Raw genomic sequence first — 24921 nt, 5'->3', positions numbered from 1 at the left:
CCCCTGAAGCTCCTTCCTTGGCTCAGTGTCACAGACTATAGAGAACTCAGCTGTGTTAACCCTTGACCTCAGTTCCTTTCGTGATCCTCGAAAATGTCCAGATGTTATCTCTGACCAAAATCTAAACCCAGCCCAGTTCCCAGCGATCACCCCAAAGGCAGTCACTGTGCTGGTGATTAACGAAGCCATCAGCACTCAGTGCCTCCTCCTGGGACTTCAGGACTAATGGCCTGGATGAGGGCTAAGGTACTGAGTAGAGCAAAGCAGAAAATCTCCCAGCCCCTAAGAGCTACTGATGGGCTTGAACACTTCGTTACAGAGTTAAAGGGAAAATCTGTATCTGACTTCTCTCCCAGGCACATCGTCTTGAATTATTTCATTCGACAAATCTACTTGCCTTTAAAGCTCACCGCATATATTCTGTGGTTGGTTTAGCACAATGGCTGTTCGCGTTAAGGCTAATTTTGTCCCAGTTTTGACAGAATCAATATACTCTCAAAACCAGTGCCACCAATAAAGGAGAGATAAGAACTCCGTTTGCTTTTTTTTTTCTTTTTTACTTTGAAACAATCAGGCAGACAAGTCACAAATAGCACAAAGAAGTGAATGGAAAAGATTTCAACTTCCGGTGAGAATTGTGTTCGCACTTCCTTTTAACTTTTATGAAGCATTAGCCATAGAATGGTCTCTAAAGAGAAACAGAAGAGGAAAGTCCAGAACCTTATCAGAAAATCCAGCCAGCTAAACCTCTTCCCTTCAGTGGTACTTTTTTTAAAGTCTAATGTAAGTATAATTATTCACCGATTTCTATTCTGAAGCTGGTAATGACAATAGTAATAAATCTATTTCCTTTCCTTCGTGCCACAAATTCAGTGAACTAAAGAAACGAAGCTCCACAGAAGGCTGGTTAGAAAATATCATTTGTAGAACTAACCCTAAAAAAAACCCTCCAGCACCAAAATCTGAGTTCCCAAACTCTACTAACTGTGAGGCAAGAAACAAGTCTTCAGGATGTCGAGGAGAAAGCGATTATGTTTTCCACGGTCCTCAAGCGACCTTTCCCTTCCCCCACAGATGACAGTGGCTCCCAAAGACACTTTCTAGGCCACAAAGGGGGCTGCATCCAGCTGTCCACACTTCTCAAGGGAGCAGCTTCCCCAGGGCCATGGGGAAGGCAAGACTGCGGGAACCAGGAGGGGGAGGGGCTGCAAGGCACAGTCCCTACCCTTCCCGGTCCTTCACAGGGCAGGACCTTAAACAAGCCAAACCTAGGAAAGCACTTTGTACCTTAGCTTTGAACTCACATCTGGGATTCTCTAAGGTAACAGTTACACAACTGGCTTCAGATGCTGCCCTGCATTCAAGATCTCCAAGCCCTCACCCTCACCCGCCTCGTTCAAAGCCTCCAGCCACTTGGAGCTAAAGGACACTTCATTTCCAACAGGGGCTTCTTGGTAGGGGTGTACCGCATGAAGGACTGGGTTCCCATGGATGATGATGACAACCCTGGCTGAGGTCCCCACTTGACACAAAACTGCTGTGACCTGGAACGGTATTGGCGAACACACTGCACAATAAGCTCCTCAATGGTAGAAACTTATAACAGAATGAGGCAGTGTATTTTATTTGCACCTCCAAAAAACTATGTGTCTACTACGTTAAAGTCAACTTATACTGAAAAATGGCAGCAAAAGAATTAACTAGTGAAAGCCTTAAACCTTAGAGTCACCATGCTTTTGCTAATCTGTTCTATTAACTTTATTAGCAATGTATATCTGGGTTTAATTTCATCTCTAAGTTATAATTATACTGAAGAGTTAATCAAGATATCTGTTCAGTATTTTCCTCATGGAGATCGCCTGTTAAGGTTAACAGTAAAAAGCATTACTTTCAAATATTTTTAAAGACTGAAAGGAAGAAGTGTGACAGAAAACAGTGAATTCCTGCCTTTTCTTCCTATATAAACTGTCAAAACACAGAGGTTTTTATTCCCTGTCTCTGCTCCATTCATTCTCCTTGCCGTTTAGGCTGGTTAATATATCATACATTTTACTCATTCATTTTGTATCTCCTGGTTTAGAGTTGGCACTTCCTGAAAGCAGGGATTTGGGTTTTTTTTTAAAGCAGGGATTTTTAATTTTTAACCTCCCAGCCCAGAAGAGTGATTGGCATGCAGTAGGTGCTCAAATAAATATGCCATGGAACATTAAGAATCAAAATATCTGGACTCTATGTTTTTGAAAACGATTATTAGAAAAAACGAATCATAATGTTTAGCATATTAGGGTATTATTTAAATTGACCTGAGACTCTAAGAATAAATATATGGTTGCACTAATTGTCCTTGCTAGAAACTGAGGAAAATACTCCTGTGTCTATAGAATATGGCCTGTTTCTCCAACTTCATTCCGTAACTACCAGAATGCCAGTCAGTGTCACACATCTACCCTATCAAAAGAAGTTAGCCTGGAAAACACAATATCCCCAGGAATAAACGTCATTTTAATTATGGATTCACTTCATTTGTGTTTAAATTACATTAATGCCTTCTACCAATGTAATCTATACAACATCTATTGAATAAGGTAGAAAGAATTTTAGAAAGTAGAAGGCATGTGGGGGTGGCATTTGTGTGTGTGTGTGTGTGTGTGTGTAAAATTAACCCTTGCCTCAAGAATCTAATGATTTAATCGTGCATAGGATAAGCTCGAGCTATATTTAACTCATAAAATAAAGCTCGAATCTGCTATAAAGTACTAAGTAAAGTACAGAGAGATCCAAAATGATCCCAGAGGAATTAAATTAAGCTTAAACTAGTCTCAGTGACAGATAACCAATGGGAGAACTAAGGTTGTCTATTTTTAAAAGGTTCCTGTGTGCCTTTGTTTCTGTGAGGGAGACTCTGGACTTCTGGGTAGTCTTTGGCTCCTGAGTGCTCACTTGGCTCTGACCTGTCTTGGGTTGACCATGAGCATCTGTTGCTCCCTTGCTCTTGACAGCTTACCTGAAATGAACTACTGTATCTTCCTGTCTTCTAAGGTCTGTGTACTTGCAGAGTCAACAAGTTCCGTGTCCGGGTTCCAACATTTGCCTTGGTTTTCCTAGTCCTGATTAATCACATCGCTCCCACGACCCACAGATGCCCAGGCCAGTGAGTCGCTAGCTGAATCTTGGAAGAGCTGTACAATGGATCCACTCAAACCCTCTCTGCTTCACTTAGGAACTGACCAGCCTGTTTTCAGGTGAAAGTTACGATGGTACAAGCCTCAAAGGCAGTCACGAGTTATACATGAATAAGTAGTGCCTGACATATAACAAACACACAATAAATGATGACTTCCCCATTATCCTGGGACTTTTTTTTTTTTTTAGAGACTTCAGAAAATTTTTTAAATTACACGAAATCTCCCCCAAACTCTTCCTGCAGTAAAAGCTGGGGGGTGGACTCTTACAAACATGTGAAAAGATAGATAAATATTAGCTGGATTTCTATGTGGACAAAAATATATTATTTTAAAGGAAAATAATGCAAATTATCTTTTAAGTACAATAGCTTCTAACAGTAAAGGCATCCAAGAATTAATATAAATGATTTTTCGAGGACAATAAAGGATCGCTGGGGCCCAAACTGTGGCAGAAACTACGCTTTGCCCTTCAGTACTAATTCGCCACTTCTTCATCTTACTGTAGAAGTCCCCACATCTCAGCTGCATACTTGGCTGCCCAACTACACAACACACTTCCCAGTCTTCCTTGCAGCTGGTTCAGCCATGTAATGAAGTTTTGCCCAAGAGGATGAGAATGAAAGTGATGTGTGGAATTTGCCTCCCATCCTCCATCCCCTTGGGGGGACGGGATATGAAGGCGGTCCTGGTAAACCAGTTTCAACCACAGGGACGAGAACATCTTAGTGTATTGGGTCCCCAACCTTCTTTGCACAATGGAATTATCTGGAGAAACTATATGAAATACCGATGCCTGGCTCTCTCTCCTACAGATTTCGACTTAATTGGTCCTAGAGGATGCAGAGCAATAGACAGAAGGAACGGGAGTCTCCAGATGGTCTGATGGGGCTGAGCTACTCCCCTGGGACACTGTTGGGCAATAGTGTTGAAAAATTAAATAACCACAGCTCCAAGAGAGGATGCAATAAAGTCATGTTGATTACATACCGCTTTCACAGTCACAAACAATCCTTCTGTGTTGTTTAAACTACTGACATTTGGCCTCAGTGAAAGCAGCTGGACAAATATCCTTATAAATATACATAATAAAAACAAAATTTTTTTTTAAAAAAAACAATATATACCAATAGAATAAAAAGTGTGGTTTTAGCATAATCCAGGGAAATCATTGGTGAACTAGAGAAGATTCACTGAAGAAAACCTAAAAATAAATTTAAAATATTAAGATTATTCAGTATGACAAGACGAAGGAGAAAAAATTGTTAAAGTTTGTCATTTCATTAAAAATTTGCATAACTCAATGAGAACTTGGAAACAAAATGTGAAATTTCAAAAAGATGGCTTTAGGACAGAGTTAAAAAAACAGTGATTTGTCTTACAGGCCTATTTTTGATAGGTTACAGGTTAGACAGCTTTAATAAAGCAACTCCTTCCATTTTGTTGCTCTGTCATTCCTAACATGTGACTTCCATTTTACGGTCCAAAATGGCTGCCCCATCACCTGCCATCACAACCTGATACCAGCCAAGGAGAAGGGAAGAGTGCATACTCCTTTGTTATAAGGATATATCTCTTAGCAGTTACCCACTTGGCAGTTGTACCACTTCCGCTCACAATCCTACCCAGAACCTACACATATGCCCACCCTTAACTGCAAGAGAGGCTGAGAAATATAGTCTTAAGCTGGAAAACCACGTACTGAGCTAAAACTTCTGTCACTACAGAAGTAAAGAATATTGGATATGAGGGCCAATCAGAAGTTCTGCCAGAGGCCTTATTATTAAGAGGTACAAGAAAAATTGAAAAAAAACTGTGTCTAGACTATTTTTTTAAAATTCTGTCAAATGTAAAATATATAAATCTGAAAATATTAAAGTTATATGTAGTCAAACATGACATAGATATACAACGTAGAAAAAAAAATAAAAGGTCTCTTTCCTCTCGTAGTTTCACCTCTGGGAAAATAATAAATTATTAAAGTAATCATGGAATATGTGGGTATGAAACTCACACTTAGGGGAAATAATGTCTTTCCATAGCTCCTCTCACCCCACTGTTACTGATAGAAATAAAACTTTGGAATGGGACACGTCATTTCTGGAAGCCTAAGATTTCTTTCTTTAGGGCAAATAAGAAAAAATTAGAATCCAAGGGAGCAAGGCCAAGTTGAGGCATTACAAGGCATCAAAGGAAAACAACTTTTCTTGTGCAATCCCTGAAAATGTGTTACAATCTATAAAGCCTCTCCTGCTGGCAAGATGACAACTTAAATAGATAATTAAAAGTGGCAAAACAAAGCCAAACCTAGATATCAACCCTTATCTGACTGTCTCAGAGAAACAAAGTTTTAAAGTGAATAAAAATGTTTACTCATTCATATTTTTATATTGCTATATTTTTGCTATATACTCAGAGAATATTTTTACATCAGTATTCTATATTTAACCAGCTGACGTCATTTCTTAAGTATTATATCATTTAACCTTTTCAAACGAAAGGCTTGACTTTTAATGAAAAATATGCATTTCGCATTAATGACAGAACACAATGTCCTTGGCTTATATATTCTCCAACAAATCAGGTCCTTTTTTGTACACTATCCTTAGCTATATGACAAGACTAGACTACAACAAATTGATTTAAGGAATCAAAGTCTGAAATTATCTATATTAACTAGAAGTATTTCAAAATCATAACCTCAATGTATGAATTGTCTTAAAATTATAATCACTGAACTCCTGGATTGAATACAATAATCTGTGAGAATGGGAAAAAAATTAGAAAAAAAAGTTTTCATTAGATGTCAGGATTTGATTGATTATGCTCAATATCATTGCAAAAGTGATCCACTTTTAAGCAAAGAAATATCTACTAAGAGCTGTTTTCCCTAAGTTTTTGATTGTTTAAGGTAAATATAATGTCATAAGTCAAAGAAATCTTGATTTTCATATAGCTAATGCAATTTTAATAAGTTGAGAATAATAAAAATTCATCTATTATTAAAAGTAAATATTACAGATAAGATTTTTAAAGAATTAATGTGAACAAAAAGAACTATTTTTAGGTCAAACTAATTGTACTCAAAACTCAAACAATTTTATTTGGTATTAAAATATAATACCAAGTATAGAGTAAAAAAGTATTCAACAGAACACTGTTAAAAGACCAGTACTGAGAAAGAATGTAATTATACCAAAATGTTGTCAGATAAATCAACGTTTCTTTTTAAAAAGTGTGTACAAGGATTGCTGCATGCATCAACGTAATACAGAAATTCTATACAATTTGTATCATGGTTTAAAAAGGAATAATGTCGTTATTTCCAAGATTTGAACCTAGTCATAATAGATATAATAAATCAGGAGAGGTTACTTCTCTATTTTGACTTTTAAAATTATATGTAGCATTTAAGAAAGTCGCACTTAGAAGAATGATTATACAAAGATGTTATACAGACATCCCACAAACCCCAGATATCTACGTTCAATTCCCTTTACTATTCCTAAAAATTTATGTTCCAAATCTTTACTATTGTTGTTAAGGCACCTCACCCGCCAATACGATCAACAAAACAAAAACAAAATGGAACACAAAGAAAACAAGAATTCAACTCCACAATGAAATAAAGGCCATCAGGTAGAAACCTCCAACTTCCTGCTCCCCTACAGTGGCCCTTGGCCTTTCACCCTTCCCTCCTCTCAGAGCACAGTCTCCCTCCTGGCTCCAAGACCACTCCTCCCCTGCATTCCTGAAGGCCCCTCTGGCCTCCTCAGCATCCTTCTTTATCTATCAAACCCTCCTGTCTGCCTCTGGGATTGAAAAGGAAAAGGGCCAGGAGTAGGTTGGTGGCCTGAGCCAAGTCCAGACTCAGTCTGTGACGTGGGAGAGACAGAGTTGTGAGAGAGAGAAACTCGGAGTTTGGGAAAGGAAAAGGAAGAAACGCTTATACCCACCAGGACTTGACCTACAGGAGCTGACTTGAACTTCAGGCCAGTCATGTGAGATATTATCGAATGTGTTTTCCAAATACGAAACTAGGCATAAAAGAGGTCACATAATTTGCCCAAAGTTACAGTTTACATACTCAGTGCCAGGACTTTAACCCCAGTCATCGGATTCCCTAAATTCATGCTCTGTACCACGCACTTCACCCCACTGTCCCAGTGTGGGTGGCAGAGCGCTGGTGAGTGTTTACGAGGAAGTACAAAGGCCATTCCCAGCAGTTCCACAAGCTCCAGACTAGAGAAGAAGCAGAATTGTAAAAATATACAAGAGACAGCTTGCTCATTCTTCGAGTCTGCAGTGACATTTCGTTATGGGTATGTTCCACAACAGGGTGGCTCAGTGAACCTTGCCAAATGCCTTCCTGTGTCCCAGAGCCAAGGGGGCTCTTGCCACGGTTCTCCAGAAGATGCATTTGACTTCCCGCCATGCTCTACTGCAGCTGCTGTAGTTCCCTTGTCATTGACTCCTCCCCCTTGGCTGTACTCATCTTCCCCAAATATCCCTGGACACAATCATCCCCTCCCATTCCTAACCCATTTCTCCTTCTTGCATTTGCCACCAAACTCTTGGAATAGTTTCTCCATCTTTTTCACTTCCTGAACCTCCATTCGTGTCTCAACTCATCCTTAGTCAGCCTTCTGCTCAGACGCACCACTGAAGCTAGAACCCCAGTGACATTTCTAATTGCCGGATCCAGTGACTTCTTCGGTCTTCACGCTACCTACTTCTCTAAGGTGGACACTTTAATGAAATCTTTCTTCTGAAAACTAGATCCTCTCTTGTCTTTCGCCCCTTTGCTTCAACCCTTGACGGCCCATTCCAAGTCACCAGGGCACTCCATTCTTCCTCTGACTTTGAAATACTGGCTCTCCAACATCCTACCGTTGGTTTGTATGTTTTCTTCCTTGAATAGCTTCCTCTATGTCATCTCATCCACCCAGTGGCTTCAACATTTTTGATTACTTAATTTCTAGATCTCTAATTTCTGCCCCAAATTCTGTCCTAAGTTTTATCTTCCTATCTTCAAAACTCAGAATTTGCAGCTCAGCATGTCCAAAACCAAATTCATGTCTCTCCTCCTCCCAGTGCCAATCTGTCCCTTGAGTTACATTTCTCTTACATTTCTCGGCTGATGACACTACACATCTTTTCTTCAAACTTAAGAGACCTAAGCACCACCCTGTGTTCCCCATTCTACTTAAATCTTAACTTCTGAGTAAACACAAATACTAAAGGTTCTACCCAAGAAACGTCTCATAGTTGTTGGGTGTTCGGGTTTTGTGGTTTGGTTTGGTTTTCGTTTTGTTCTGTTTTATCTTCTTCATTGTTTCTATCTAAGATCAGACATTCCACATTTCTTACCTGGACCAAGGCCATGGCCGAAACTCCTAATGAGTAACTCAATTCCAGTCTTTGTTCCTCAACCCTGTTGACAGAATTCTCTTGCTGAGACACAAAGCTCATCTCAATAAATACAATTTTTACATTAATGTCATCGTATTATAATAATGTATAATTGTGCAGATGAAACCACAAGAATAAAGATAGCTCCCTCTGCGTAGGAAGTAGGCTCTAGCCATGTGATTAATATTCCAAAATTCAGAAACATGCACCAACCCCACTTAGTTCCTGATATATTTACTACAAGAGTCAAGACATTTTAAGGGCAGCTTCCTGAAGATGCTCATGTATACATCAGGCTACACTAATGGCTAGAAATCAAAGAACCCAGTCAAATCAGTCCAGGAGTCGTGCCCAGCCAGGGGGATCAAACAAGAGCTATCTTAGGGCTTAGAATAAAAATAAGGCAGAGTCTGTAGACTCTGAAAGATCACTTTGGTAGGGGCAAAAATCCATATTATTACACAAGCTAGAGTATGTTTATGTTTCATGCTGTTTCTAGGGTTACTGGCCCACTGACTGGTTTATCTGAGAAGGTTCCATTAGCAAATAATAACAACCTTTTAAAAGTTATAACTTGATCCAGATGAAAAGGAACCAAAACGGGTCTTCTCTGTCTGCTTGTGTGGACTGCCGAAGAAGCTAGTGAGGTAGCAGAAATAGGGAACGAGCAGAAGGAACTCCAAGGAGACACTCAGACACCCAGATTCAGGGACTCTTGGCCTGGCAACTTCTCACGGGACACCCCTTCCCAGTGCCAACACTGGCATCCCCTCACAACTGGCTTCCCATTGCCTTAGCTAAGTCAGAATTTTAAAGAATGGAATCCTTCTCAGAGTGGACTGAACTTAACCTCATCTATTACTACCCAAAAGGCACACAGAACTTTTTTCTTCATGGATGAAGAATACTTCAACACCCCCCGTCACACCATAACCCAGGTCACGCGGAACAAGCTACATTTTGGGGATGGATAATTTTCTTCCCAGTCTGGAACATTCTTCCTCAGCCTTCAGGAGCCAACTCTATTATCGCTTCTTCCCCAAACTTCCTTTGACCCCAGACTGAGGGGGCCCCTTGATGCCTCCCTGCTTTCCCTGCTACTATGCTTGTCACCCTATGGTCGCACCTCCCATGTGGTGTTGTGGTCATTTGAATACTGTGGGTTAGGGCTTCAACGTGAATTTGGGGGTGGGGTGTGGGGGTGGCAGGGAACAAAGCAGCCCACAACATAAGCCTTAGTGGAATGTGTTGAATTAATTAGCCTTTGCCTGGAAAATGACTGAAGGAAGTTGTTTCAGATGCATTTGAACTGTTTTGTTTGCTTTTGCTTTATTTGCCTGTTTGTTTTCTTGAGTACCTGCTATTTACAAAGCACTGTGTTTAGGCCAAGAAAAGTGTACATAGGAAGTAAATGCACCATCTCTATTCTCTTGCAGTTTACCAGTGTGTTTTCTAACTGCTTTAGCAAAAACACAAATCAGAAGGTGCGATTATGCTAGAAGCCAGGTGGAGAGACTGAAGCCACACAATTTATCTCCCCCTGACCCTCTCTGAGAGCCCCTAAAGCCAAACCGCAGAACCCCAGAGCTGGAGGGAGCACCATTTGAAAGAGCTAAAAGACACACATCTATTAGGCCAAAGAAGATAACAAGATAACGAATATGCAATTGTTTAACGTAAACCATAAAGCACCATACTAACTACAGCTGTTGTTATGCAGAATAGTTGTCTTACAGTCAACTGAGCATTTAGGACCGTGGGAAAGACTGCACTGACCGAAGGGAGACACGGGGCAGGAAACTAAGAAGAGATTCCGAGATATGGCAAAAAGTTAGAAGAGAAGATTAAATAGAGGCAAAAATTATGCCCGGTGTGTGGCTCTGCATAACCGCAGTAACAGCGGGAATAGCAGTAAGTCTGGCCCTCCGGTGAGCCAGACGCTGGGCAGAGCCCAGCGCACACATCAGCTCATCCTTGTGGCAACCCAGAGCCGGCTACTGTTTCCTCATTTTACAGATGAAGAAAATGGGGCTTGAAAAGTTTGGGAATGTGTCCAAAGTTACGTAATAAATCAGAGACAGGACCCAGATCCTGGGGTATCCGAGGTCAAAGCCTAGACAGATAACAAATTTCAATTATCTTTAGTTTCTGACAAGACACGTGACTCAAAAGCTTTGCCTTAATGTGCCTACAGTGTGGAATAACCATGCATTCTGATTGGCCAGGAAACATTCCAGTTTACGTCTGTTTCCCAATGTGATTATTAATCGCGCAATCTTTCACCCTCAAAAGTGTCTCAGTTTAGACAAAAAAAAATACGTGATTATGCTACCCCACTGTTACTTGCTACAGTGAGACATATCTACACAATTTTTCAGGCCCAACGCAAAATTTAAAAAAAAAAAAAAATGTGAGGCCTTTTGTTCAAAACACAGGGAAAAAAATGCTATTAAAGATACAGAAATATAAAAGTTATTTTTTTCTTTTATGTATCTGCTCTGCTCACACTCCACTGTCCCACCAAACTTCACTTGTGAAAGACAATTTCGAAGTTAAAATTAGCAAGAATTTCAAGATGGTGACAGCAGAGCATTAAACCAAGCTTAAGGTCCTTCTGAGGGTTATGCCCTGTGCGACTGCTATGAAGTGAGACCCGTGATATTGTCCCTGATCTGTCCCTTTTCCATCCACTCAAGTGGGCCTGTGAAATGGTCGTGATCTCGGCATGCCCTATGACTGGCCTGCAAACAGGAAACCGGTTGCAACCTACTATTGTCCAGACTTTGGACTTTAAATACTAGACCCATAATAGCATTTCTTTAGAAAAAATGTTTTAGGGTATTTATAATGATGCACAAAACTTCGTTTCCCACGCAAAACAAGAACATATATTCAAGCAAATTCAGTCACTCTGTACCAGTTTATCTTTGACCTAAGAATAATTAATCCAGATAATATAATCTATCTATGGCCTCAAATGAAAATTTAGAATACGATGAACTGAAATAATAGTGTCACAAAGTCTTTAATCCCTCAATGCCTGATTTAAATCATGTTTCTGTTTTAAATGCAAGTACTATATGTTTAATTTAAAATATTTTGTTACATAAATATATATGTGCCTGAGTGAAACTTAAGTAACTTTCACTATCTATACGGATCAAATAGAAAAAAAAAAAATCAGAAATTTAAGGATGATTGAGGAACTGTTCTTAAAAATGAGTGGGAGTTTAGAGGATGGGTCAATTTGCTCATTTATTCATTCAGCATGTATTGAGTACCTACAATGTCACGAGCACCATACAAAATTCTGGGAAAACACAGATGAATAAAATGTGGCCCTGTCTTCAAGTCTCTTTCTTTCTAGTAGAAGGAAATGAAAGGAAAGAAATAAATGCATAAGCTTTCTTTGGTGCCAAAGAAGACGTAGCTACAAGGAAGAGTGGGTACAAAGCATTGAGCACTCTAGATTGAGGTAATCAGGGCAGGGGAGAGAAAGAACTTGATGAAAGGTTTTCCGAAGGACATGAACTGAGCCTTAAAAGCCCAGAAATCCAGCAGGTAGCTAAGGGCAGGGAAGGAGCAAAAGAAGAGGCCTGAGAAAGCATGGCAGCCCATGACAAGAGAAAGTGACTCTAGATGACAGCGACAAGCTTAAAGGACAGACCCTTGTTCAAGAAGTGTGTGCCTGGCTGGCAACTGGAGAGAAGGTACACGTAGATTGATTCCACGTACAGAGAAAAAAGGCAATGTCCACGGACCATCTCGGGGTGGGGATGAGGAAAGGTGTCCTCTCCTTCAAAGGTGAAGGGTTAGAAAAGAGAAGAGAAAGGAATCACAAGCATAAAAGACCTTTGTGAGAAAAGTTTTCCCCTTAGTTCATACGATCATTTAATCAAGAGAAATAATACCATTTCATTGGCTTATCTACGAGCCTGCAAGTAAACATACACTCTTGGTAAAACTAAAAATATATTTTCTAGCTCTTGTAATAAAAATAAGAGTTGCCCTTTGTCTCTGCTGTCTTCCAAGCAATGACAGAACTCTAAATGACTGATCTAATGCACTATCAAATTTTTGCAACAAATTCACCACTGTACTTTATTTTTACTATAGCTAATTTTTTAAAAATAACTTTTATTGTTTGTCTGCATTTCTGATTGTTCCAGGCCAAAGGGTTTGAATACTTTTAAAGCTCTTAGTACATATTAGGATAGGCTAAAATTAAAACTAAATTGACTACATCAACTGAAGTGGACCAAGTAAAATACAAGAGAATTAAATGTTACTGTAAATAATACCCAAAAAAGAAAATCTAATAATATATTATAAGTACGTCTTAGGCTTTGAATAGTTACAAGACTAAAAACAAGTCAGGGTAAACTTTTGTTTAGGATGACTTTCAGGCCAGTGTGTGTGTGTGTGTGTGTGTGTGTGTGTGTGTGCGCGCACACGCGCGCGCGTGTAAACATATATGTACAGATAACGGACAAAGAAAAGGAAAAGTAGGACTCTGCACAATACTTTTTCCATATAATTCCAGAAAGGAGTAACTTATGTGATTTAAGAAGTAACTCCGATTTTTATCAATCAAAGGACTTGGTCATCATCAAAGTTTCATGAAAGCCAATTTGAAGCTATTAAAAGTCAAATATCCTTAAAAATATGCCTTTTCCGGGGGGTGGGGGGGCGGACATTGCTGTATGGAAGTATTTATCATCAATTACCAGTATATTCTCAAATATCCATACATTTCCAAAGAATGTGGCTCCTGGGGTTTCAAGTAGATTGATTTGAACCTGAGAAATTAACCAGAAGCCAACCTGTGCATCTTACATCCCTTGAGATATTATTGTTCTTTCCTTCTTGCTATAATTAAGAAGTGAATTTCCTCTATTATAATCATAAGCAGAAAGTTTGCATCTTTCAGAAAACTGAGCAGGAAGTGTAGCCTTTGGAACATGTCCCTCTGGACCAAGTGGGTAGGGAAAAGGGTAGAGGAAGAAGGTGATTTGAGTGCGATTGCCAAGGCTAAGGCTCAGTCTGAATGATGCTCTCCCAGGCATCTGGGTGGACAGAAGCAACCCTCAAATTCTTTGTCTCTGCAGCAGTGAGTAGAAAAAAATCAACTTTTGAGTGACGTCTCAGAAGAAAGTTTCTTTCACTCAATTTTGCCCCTCCTGGTCCTAAAATGAATGAAGCGCTTTTACAGCAGACTTCCAGCGAGTCAAGCTGAAACTTCGAAACAAAGTTCCTGCCAGTTCAAGGAAATCTTGGCGTTTTTGACAGGAGTTTTATTATGCCCGGTCTCCAGGGCTCAGCGTGAGAGGGGGACCCAGAAGCTAAGCAGGGACAGATTTAAAGACGGGATGGGGGCTGCGGAGAGGAGGATGTAGGGCCAGGAGACGGCGTGAGCACCACATGTGGCTTTAATCTCCAACAGCTGCTAGAGATCACAACCCCGATGCTTTTCCGTGCCCTCACCAGAGCCCTATGTTTCAGAGCGTATTAGAACTAAAGGGACTTCGCCGCCACGGAATCTGAATAATGAACTCAACCTAGAGCTTGAAGAATTAAGGCTTTTTTTGTTTTTTTGTTTTTTTGTTTTTTTTACTAAAAGTACCTGGACGTAGCAGACTGACTTTAATCACTAAGCCAAAGTCATAACACCAAATCCCCAGGGGAAGAAGCCACAGGGGTGGGGTGGGGGTGGGGGTGGGGAGTGGGGTGGGGGTGGGCGGGCGTGGGGTATTGCACAATGCACCGAGCAGGCCAGGGAGAGGGGTAGAGGCGAGTGAGGAAAGATGGGGCAGCCGGCATTCCCTGGACACGAGCCTTCTCCCATTCGAGCTAACTTTGCAAACTCGCAGCTCCCCCAGGCCCTGGCAACTGCGCGCGTCCCCAGGCATCCGAACGTCCCCGCGGGGGTCGGGGCGCGGACTCGGGGGCCCGCGGCGCTGGGCCCGCTCCCCGCCCGTGCGCGGACAATGCGCCGCCCGCCGCCCCGCGCGTCGCCTGGGGGACCCTCACCGACACCAGGAACTCCAGCGTGCCCACATAGTCGCGCTCGGTCTTCTGGAGCTCGCTGAGCACGCACACGCGCAGGCGGAGCTGCTTCTCCAGGTCCCCGCGGCTCTCGTCGCTCATGGTGGGCGGCGGGACGCGGGGCTGGCCCCGCGCGGCGGGAAAGGAAAGTTGCTGCCTCCGCAAGGTCCGAGGAGGGACGGGCGACTTTACATGCCGGGGAGAGGCCGGGGCGGGGGGACAGGCGGGGCGCCCCCTGGAACTCCGGCGCGGGAGGAAGCTCCCGGGAGACCCGGCCCCGGCCCGCGACCCGCGCGCCCGGCCCCGCAGCTCCGGCCTCACACGGCCCCGGCTGCAGCGGAGGCGGCTCCGGCAGCCACAGTGGTGACTTGGACATTAATTAAATGCTTTGTATCCATGTGACTCCGACCCTTTACCCTTCGCCAAATCTCAGGAAAAAGGAAACAACCCTGGGGAAGTGTGTTGCATGCCAGCTAACTAAACACACGCGCGCGCGCACACACACACACACGCACACGCACACGCACACACACACGCACACAGGAGTCAGCACTGGAGATGGAACTAAGTGGAGATTCCCAAACCTAGGAGAACGTACTCCAAGACACAGCTCGAGGGCTGCTCCTGTGACTCCCGCCTATTGTTTAGTTAATGTGTTTTTGTACAAATTCTGAAAGCAAAGAAACAAGTCCCCACGGTTACATAACTGGATGGGAACAAAAACAGCCACCGTATTGACCCTCCGGTCTTTGAAAAGAAACACATTGATTTCTGGTTTTATTCAGGCACAAAACAGGTTTGCTTTTTAAAAACCCCCCAACTGAGAATATCTCACAGGGCAGATACCCTCCTGCCTGCACTTGGAAAGTCAATTAACATAATAAATGAAGACACTATGGGAAAGTGACAGCCCTGGGCTATTCAATAAGCTCCAGATACAATAAACATCACCATTGCACTATGCCGTTTTGAAGGGAGACCCTTTACATGTCTGCAATTTTTTTTCAACATCTAGATAGAATGTAAATTCAACTGGAGACAAGAATATTCGTGCCAGTTTTGTGTCTCAGAGCTGCTATAATTTAAGAGTGTCACTAACTGAAAAGACAAAGATGTTAATGAATGATCATCGAAAGAGATATAGATATAGATATATCCTTAGGATTTGAAAATGGAGAGAAACACAGAACATGTCTTAATTGTAATGCTTGTGTTTCTCGCCTTTTCTCACTTGGAAACAGAGCCAGAACCTAATGAGCCCTGAAGATTTCCAATTAATTTAACAAGCAAAACAATCCATATATACTTTTGCCTTGATGCTATCCGTGTGTATTTTTCAGAGTCATCTTTTCCTACTTAGAACAACAGTCCACACTAATGGCATTTAAATAAACTGAAGAGTGAATGGTTTTGATGTAAGAAAGTGGCATGTTAATCTGTTCCAATAGTTGAAAGCATTCGCAAAAACTCTAAAAAATAAAGATGCTTTCTACGTTATTGACATTAAAATAATTATGTTTTCCAGATGATGTCTTTTCAGAGCACAGTTTGTGATGAATCACTCTACCCCGCTGTGATAAAATAAACAGGGACCGTATTTTTCTTCTTTTATTAAGAACCAGTTTTTGAATGATGTGTGAAGAGCTGATGGACAAGAGACTATTTCCCTCTGGCTATTGCACCTGGCAGTTTTGAGGTAGCCATGAGCAAAGGACAAATAAGTAAAGGACTTCACACCCTGTGGCAGAAGAACAAAGGACAAGGCACATGAAAGAGCAGACCTCACAGCACCTAGTAAACAATAAACAAAAGAACAAACGGAAGACATGAGAAACACACATCCAATAATGAATGGGAAAATCAAACACGATTGAACCTTTCACAATGTCCTACAGGCAGCAAGGAATGAATGCATTTCCTCCTCCCTGGTCTGCACCGTTCTCTGATATAAACAGTAAGTAAATAAATCAGGCTTTCCATCAGATGTTCTCCTAGATAAAATAATATTTATTTCTTACCAGTTATCCCCAATTGGAGAACCGTTATGCGATTTCCTTCTATCAAAAAAATTAGTCTACACATGACCCACTAGAGCCTCAGTCTCACCTCTGAGAGCTTGAATGCCCCCTAGTGTTTTATCCATCCTAAGTACATGCCTCAGTTCCATGAACATGTGCTGAGGACCTCCATCAGTACTGCATAGTGCTAGGGCCTGGAACCACAGAGACCTTGATCTCTAGGCAAATACTTCTCAAGGTGGCTCACAGACCACTGCATAACAACCCCGTGAGATCTTGTTAAAATGAACACCCCTGGGCCTTGTCCTAAATTTATTGAACGAGCGTCTCAGAGATGCAAGCCCTCAACTCATCTGGCAGGGTCTTTGCATTATTCTTAGACGCGCTGACATCCAAGAGCCACTATTCTAAAGACTCACCACTGAGTGGAACAGAGTGTCACAAGTATAAGGAATTCTATGAAAAAGCAAACTGCAATGAATGTTTGCAAAAAAAAAAAATGCAAGGAAGCTAGCAGGAAAAAAATATTCATTTAAGTGCGCAGATTCAGATTTCTCTCAGAAGTGCCCATGTAGAAATGATTACGTTTCTGCCCACTCTTCTGCTCGTGGGTGTGCTCCTCATCATTTGTCATTGATGAACAGCTTCAGGACACCACGTAGCGCCCTCTGCCAAGCACCTCTCAGTGTCTCCTGTAGCCTGGGCTGGAGTTCTTAACTCCTCATCAAAGACATAAGAGCATAAGAAAACAGGGCTAGAGTATCTGGAAATCTTCACTTTGATGGTAAATAAGGTCTTTCATAAACTCTGAATGGGCTGTATCCCTCCCCACTTTCCTCTATTGAAACTTTAGGCTCTGTCTGCCAGGAAAAGGAAAGCAACAACAAAAATGATGGACGGGATCCAGTTTTTTCCTGAAATACTAATGAGGTTGAAACATCCAATCAAAAGGAGATGGAAGAAAAGAAGATAGAGAGAAGAGGCTGCTGAGTAGTAAAGTAGCTCAGCCATTAAATGTATTTCATATGCATGAACTTGATGTGGTTAGAATCCATTATTATACAGTTCAAAGGGCCAAAGCACAATGCCTAGTAGGTTTCCTTTGGTCAGGCTGAGAGGACTCCTGGACTAAAAGACAGAAAAATCCAAGGCTGTCTCTTTATGAGAAGAGAGCTAGCTCCCTGGTCATATCTCAGACAGAGATCATTTTAGGCTCCCTGCCATTTCAATACTAGTATTTACCCAGGTAAAGTAATCAAATTTGATGCTGAAATTAATTAAAAGATAACGACACTGGAAAAAAAATGGAAATATTGTTTGATTTCATGTCCATCTTGTTAAACAGAGAATTCAAAGAGTCAGACTGTTCTTTCTTTACAAGTAAAATTGATTCTGGTATTTCCTTCACTACTCTGGCCTATGATAGGTGATTCTAGATTATACTAGTATAAAAAATATTACAGACACATTGGAGCTATATAACACACAATTAAAAGTATTGGAGAAGAAATAATTCTACAAATACTTATTAATTCAATTATACTTCAGTCATAACAAGCACAGGATGTGGAGCATGTAATTATTTCTCATACCAGTTCAAGGATTTTAGAACTTGTTATCTAAAAGGGCAAAATACAGTTTTCATAGCCATGTTTTCGTTTTAGATGCAATGTTTATGGCCTAGCAAACTAAATCATGTTTGGATAGGATTACAGGAGCAAGCCTCCAATGTTTTTAAAGATGTGGTCATGTCTGCACTGGCTCAATTAACCCCAAATCATCCTCACAGCCATAATCTAACATGGAATGGATAATCACGTTCTTCATTATGGAAAGTTAACCTACAGCCATCCCTGTAGAATAAACGGCCAGTTTTTGTCCGTAATTTAGTCTCGGAAGAGACTTGGTCCACCCTGCATTGTACCATCTGTCTGCTTAGCTTTCCCTTCCCATTAACCTTCGTTAAAACCCTCTCCAACGCCATGGCACCGTACCTCAAGCTACATGCTACTTATCTCCTCCCTATAAAAATTTCTACCTGGTTGTCTTGCCTCCCATATTAACACTCTTTAATATGTTCTCCAGGGTTATCATTCTTATATATAAAATATATTACATGTTATATGTAATATATTATTATCTAATTTATTATCTGTACATAATATATATCGTATATCAGTTATATATATTTACGTCCTTCTCTGCTCATCTCAGCCTGGTTTCCTCAGAAAGCAGAGCAGGGAGATAAAAGCTGTTGTGAAGATAATCTCTATGGTGATGTCACCCTAGGGGGAGCAGGAGTGAGTGGAAGGAGGAATGAAACAGAGAAAGAAGGAAAACCAATACTAGAATGCGCGACAAAGTTGGCCACCCCTGCAGGTAACTGGATGCTCTATCCTACTGGACCTTCTAAGAAGCCAGGCGAAATACATCTCAGAACTACCCACCTGTAGGAAGAAAGAGGGAAGCATTTATTCATTATTTCTTGTTCTCATTTGGTCAAGGATTGCCCCGCAGGGCCGTGACTGGTCCCTATACTTCCGGGTTGCCCCGTGCATGAGTGCCTAGAGGATTTTACAGATAAGATCTGAGGAAGCAAGAAGGGTGTTCCTGTTTCAGGTTGGTGTGACCATTTGAGGAACCGCTTCCATGATCATCAGGAATAAGAGAAGAGGTCAAGAGAGTTTTTCCTGCAATACACAAGGCGGCTTATCCTGTTTCGAGAACTTTAAGTAAAGACCAATATCACATATGACCAGCCTCTCTGGCTTCGCCCCATGCCGCTCCCCACTTCACAAATGCACCCCAGCTACTTGGAGTGTTTTCAGAATCTTACAGTGCAAGCTCCATTGTACAGCCCATTCTCCCTATCATAGTACTGATTGCACTGTATTCTCTTTGCCGGATCACATGATGGAACTCTCTACCAGGCCACCGTTTCCTAAAGAAAAAGTTCATGTCACCCATGTGGCCCCAGAGTCTCTCCAGAACCTGGCATGCAATTTTGGTTAAACAAATATTTGCTGATTGAATATCTGAATGACTGGAAGAATAAAATGCACTGGAACTCCATCGGCCTCCCGGAGATTTAATCATTCTATCTCTAAACAAAGACCTGCCTTTGCTTAGACTTGACTTTTTTTTTTGTCTTCTAACCTTTCTTCGACAGGGGAAGCTACACGGATATCATTTTATTTTCTCAGAGAAAAAATGTTCTGTGAGTAAAAGACCTTCACTACGGATTGTGAGTCTGTTTAGGGTCCAAGAAGAAACTACAAATATTATATTTATTTTACTACAGTCTCAAAAAAGAAGTATCATTAGTCTTGCCTGAAATGTGCCAATAACATAATCAAATCTATCTACACTATTCCCAAACCAATCATGAGAAACAGTAAAAGAAATACATTATAATAAATTCAAAAAAGAAATCATAATTACCAAAGTACAAAAGTAAGTTTACTAAAAATAGATAAATGATGTACTAGGCCACCCATGGTGGTGGAGAATTGCCTTTTGGTCGAAATACTTCTGAAATCACATAACTATAAAAAGAATATCATGAAATAGCTTTCTTGTATCTTTTTTATTAATTATTAGACTATCTTTTTTGAGCAGTTTTAGGTTTACAGAAAATTTGAGGATGTAGAGTTTCCATAAACCCCCTTAGATTCCACCCCCACCTCCAGGTCCCCTATTATTAACATTTTATATCCGCGTGGTACATTTGTTCACATTTAATCAGCCCATAGGAATACAGTATTATTAACAAAAGTTTATAGTTTACGTTCGGGTTCACTCCTTGTGTTGCACATTCTATGGGTTTTAATAAATGTATGATATATATCCACCCACAGTATCATGCAGAATAGTTTCACCACCCTAAAAATCCCATGTTCCACCTATTCATCCCTCTCCCTGCTCCCCTCCCTCTCAGATCCTGTCAATTGCTGAGTTTTTTTCACTGTCTCCATAGCTTTGTCTTTTACAGAATGTCACATGTTGGAATCATACTGTACATAACCTTTTCACATTGGCGTCTTTCACTTAGCAATATGCATTTAAGGTTCCTCCATGTCTTTTAATAGCTTGATAATTCATTACTTTCTATCACTGGATAAAATTCCATTGGATGTACCAGTTTGTTTACCAACTAACCTATTTCAGGACATCTCGGTTGCTTCCAAGTTTGGGTAATTATGAATAAAGCTGCTATAAACATTTGTGTGCAGGTTTTGGTGTGTTTCATAAGTTTTCAACTCATTTAAGTAAATACCAAGGAGCACGATTGCTGGATCATATGATAAGAGTATGTTTAGCTTTGTAACAGACTGCCAAACTATCTTCCAAAGTGGCTGTATCCTTTTTCATTCCCATCAGCAATGAAAGATAGTTCCTGTTGCTTCACATCTTCTCCAGCCTTTGGTGTTGTCAGGATTTTGGATTTTGGCCATTCTAATCGGTATATGGTGGCATCTCACTGTTGTTTTAATTAGCAATTCCCTTACGACATACGATGTTGAACATCTTTTCAAATGCTTACTTGCCATCTGTATATCTTCTTTGGTGAAGTGTCTGTTAAGGTCTTTGACCTATTTTTTAAATTAGGTTGTTTGTTTTCTTATTATTGAGTTTTGATTTCTTTCTGTATTTTGTATCACAGTTCTTTATCAGATGTGTCTTTTGCAAATATTTCCTCCCAGCCTGTGGCTTGATTTTTATTCTCTTGACATTGCCATTTTTAGAGCAGGAGGTTTTCATTTTAATGAAGACTAACTCAATTTTTTTCTTTCACGGACCACATTTTGGGAGTTTAAAATGTCATATCCAAAAATGTGTGGATTTATCACTGCCAGACCCAAAGTCACTAAAATTTTCTCTAATTTTATCTTCTCAGAGGTTTATAGTTTTGCATTTTACACTTAGGTCTGTGATCCATGAGTTAATTTTTGTGAGAGACCTAAGGTCTGTGTCTAGATTCTTTTGTTTTGTTTTGTTTTTGTATGTGGATATCCAGTTGTTCCAAAACAATTTGTTGAAAAAACTATGTTTCTCCATTAAATTGCCTTTGGTCCTTTTTCAAATATCGGTGATTATTTATCTTGTGTTCTGTAACCACATATAAGTCACCTATATTTCTTTCTAAAAGCTTAAAAATCAGTAAATAGAGTATGTATTATCTCACTACTTTAATAATACTTGCTATAGAAATAAATTGTGTGATAAAATTGCATTTAATTTTCTTTGGGCCCAAAGTTATAACCTTCATACACCTCAAGGGACCACTTCTAGGTTAAATTGTTTTTGTATTTTCTTTCTATTCTGTTTTTTTTTTTCTTCTTCTTCCTCTTTTTGGAGCTCTCTAATTTTATTTCCAATCTGGACTAATTGCTTAAGGACCTGTTAGAAAACCGACATCTTAGGATTGCTTTTCCAAGGCCTCCAGGTGAGATTTCACCATCTCTTCTATCAGGAATTGTTTCTGTGGGTATGTTAATTTTTGAGGGCTGCCATAACAGGCTTCTCAGATCTCACTGTTCTGGAGACTGGAAGTCCAAGATCAAGGCGTCAGCAAGGTTGGTTCCTTCAGATGTCTCTGAAGGAGAATGTGTTTGTGCCTCTCTGTTATCCTCTGGTATCCTCAGACATTCCTTAGATTGAAGATGGTACTCCGTGTCTTCACATGGTCTTCACTCTTCTGTGTGGCGTCTCTGTGTCCAAATTTCCCCTTTGTACGAGGACACAGTCCTACTGGATTAGAGGCCACCCTGATGACCTCATCTTAACTAGATAATCTTCAAAGACCTTATTTCCAGATAAGGTCACATACATGGGCACTGGGGGCTGGTAACTACAACATCCTTTGAGGCCACGCAAATCAAATGACAACACTCGATATCTACACTCATTTTGCTGGAGTATATCTCAAAAGACTTCCACAGAAAGGGTGTGTGGATGTAAATTTTCTGAGTCCCGTCATGCCTAAAATGTAATTATTTTGTCATCATGCTTTATTAAAAGCTTGACTGTGTAAGAATGCAAGGTTCAGAAACATTGCCCATTAGAATTTTGAATGCATTTTTCTACCATTTTTGTTGGTGATTAGGAGTCCAATATTAGTTTGACTTTCTATCTTTAATAAAGGATCTGTTTCATCTATCTGGAAGTTTTCAGGAATCTTCTCTTTCTTCTGTGTTCTGATGAAAAGATTTCAGGACTGTATTTACATGTCCATCCTCATCTAATTATTTGCTAGTTACCTGAGTGACTCAAAGAGAAAAGTTGTCTCTTCTGATCTCTAGATAAGTTTTTTGTATTATTTCCTTAAATTTTCTTCCCCTCTATTATTGTGTGCCCATTTTTCTGGAACACCTATTAGTTAAGTTGGATTTCCTGTAATTATTCTCTATATATCTTATCTGTCTTAAGTGTTCAATCTCTTTGTTGTTGCTGTTGGCTCTTCCTTTTATTTCATCTCTTTGTTGTTGTTGTTTTACTCTATGTTGTGAGAGACTAATTCACTTTATACTCCAACCTCTTTTAAGTTTTTTATTTGGCATATGATTATATGTGCATAAATGTTCTAATTTATTCCCTGATTGTTCCTTTCTCATAGCTTCTGTTCTTGTCATTACCTTCTCAAACATTTTCTGAGAATTCTTTTTTTGTAGAGACAGCTTTCTGATTTTTTTTAATCTTATCTTTTCTTTATCTTGATCTGCCTTTAAATCTGTCACTCATAATGTGGATGATCTTTGGACATCTGTTCTATTTAAGAAACGGAAGTGGGATAATTATACTCTGTAGTGGGGGTGTGATTCCTCTTGCACACCGGGCTATTTTCCTGCTGGGTTTCTCTCACTCATAGAAACATTGATTGGAAACTTTATGTATGAGTCCCAAGCTTGTCTAAATGAAATAAAGCCTTCAATGGGAGCAGGCAGATAGCAGGTCGTTAGCTGTGGAGGTTCCAACTGCCAAAATGAGAGAACTTTACTCCGGAGTACTGGCCCCAAAACTTCTAATTCCACCTACGCAAATGGTTACATCTTATTAGAAAAGAGTCCTTAGGTATTTTTAATCCAAAATCGATGCTTGGCTCCTACACTAAGCATCAGGGAACACAGAAAAGGGAAGCGAAGAAAGAGACATGCCAGGACGAAAGCGTTCTTTGCTCTGCAGACAGACTCCTCCGTCAAGCCTCTCTTCTCTCTGCTGCCAGCTTTACTCACCCAGCTCTCCCCCCGTTACCGTGCCGCACCCCTGCCTCGTGTTCCTTTTCTTGTCAAAACCTTCCGTCCTATTTTTATCTTTCAGAAACTTGTTGAAATCTCTCTCTTGCTCACGTTTCTCTTTCATTTTCTTCATGGCAATGGGTGTTTTCTTTGACTAGTATCTAAACGTGGTGGTGGTGGTGGAATTTGACGAGATTAAGGACAGACCTACATCCCCAGCCTATTATTTTGAAACATCTTTACCTAGAAGTTTCATATTTTATATAATAAGGTGTCAGTGGAACATTTAAATAAAAGGGTTAAGATAATCTAAAAAGAAAAAACGAGCGATGTTTTTTGATTAATGGCAGGTGCACATACACTGAAATAAGTGTAACACACACCGAGACGTGGTAGAACAAAAAGCCGGTTCTGAAGGGAAAGTTATGAAAACTGGAATACACTAGATAGAGGAATCTACATGATAATTTTAAAAAGATAATACTGGACGATGGGTTAAGCAACATATGTTATTTTCACTGCATAACTAGCCTCACTTAACAATTGTGGGTTGCTAATGTCTCTTAATGAATTATGATTCTTTGTGGCATCATCACTTAGTAATCTGTCAACCTACTGTTCTCATTAAGAGATGGAGTGTGTTTTTTCTCTACCTTAGATCTTAGCTGGCCTCATTAGTTGCCCTTAGCAACGAAATATGATGGAAGTGATAATGTGCAAATTCCGGTGATTAAGTTTAAAAGACCTGGTACTTCCACTATTGCCCTCTTAAAAACCTAAGGCCACCATGCTAGGCAAATATCCAGGGTACCCTACTGTAGGATAAGAAGCCACATGGAGGGGAGCCAAGGCACCCCAACCAAGAGTCAGTGCCAATTGTCAGACATGGGAATGATACCATCTGGGACCCTCCAGTCACAAGTGAGCTGTTATATAATTGCAATTGCAGGAACAATCTCAGGCAAGACCAGAAGATACATTCGGTTGACTCACAAAATTAAGAGAAATAAAAAATCATTGATGTCTTAA

General features: G+C 40.3%; 1 protein-coding gene across 1 annotated transcript in view; it reads right to left on the bottom strand.

Moving 5' to 3' along the window:
• PREX2 (phosphatidylinositol-3,4,5-trisphosphate dependent Rac exchange factor 2) overlaps positions 1-15122 on the bottom strand; it is a 225650-nt gene extending 210528 nt beyond the window's left edge. The window contains exon 1 of the mRNA XM_039841811.1: positions 14625-15122. Coding sequence (XP_039697745.1) covers positions 14625-14741 — 117 coding nt within the window. The 5' untranslated portion in view covers positions 14742-15122. The remainder of the gene's footprint in view (positions 1-14624) is intronic.
• Positions 15123-24921: the final 9799 nt, after the last annotated feature.

The sequence above is a fragment of the Pteropus medius genome, unplaced genomic scaffold (genome assembly GCF_902729225.1).
Source record: "Pteropus medius unplaced genomic scaffold, Ma_sr-lr_union100, whole genome shotgun sequence".
Lineage (NCBI taxonomy): Eukaryota > Metazoa > Chordata > Mammalia > Chiroptera > Pteropodidae > Pteropus > Pteropus medius.
Note: the sequence above shows the minus strand (reverse complement) of the source record. Positions and strands in the feature narration are given on the sequence as shown.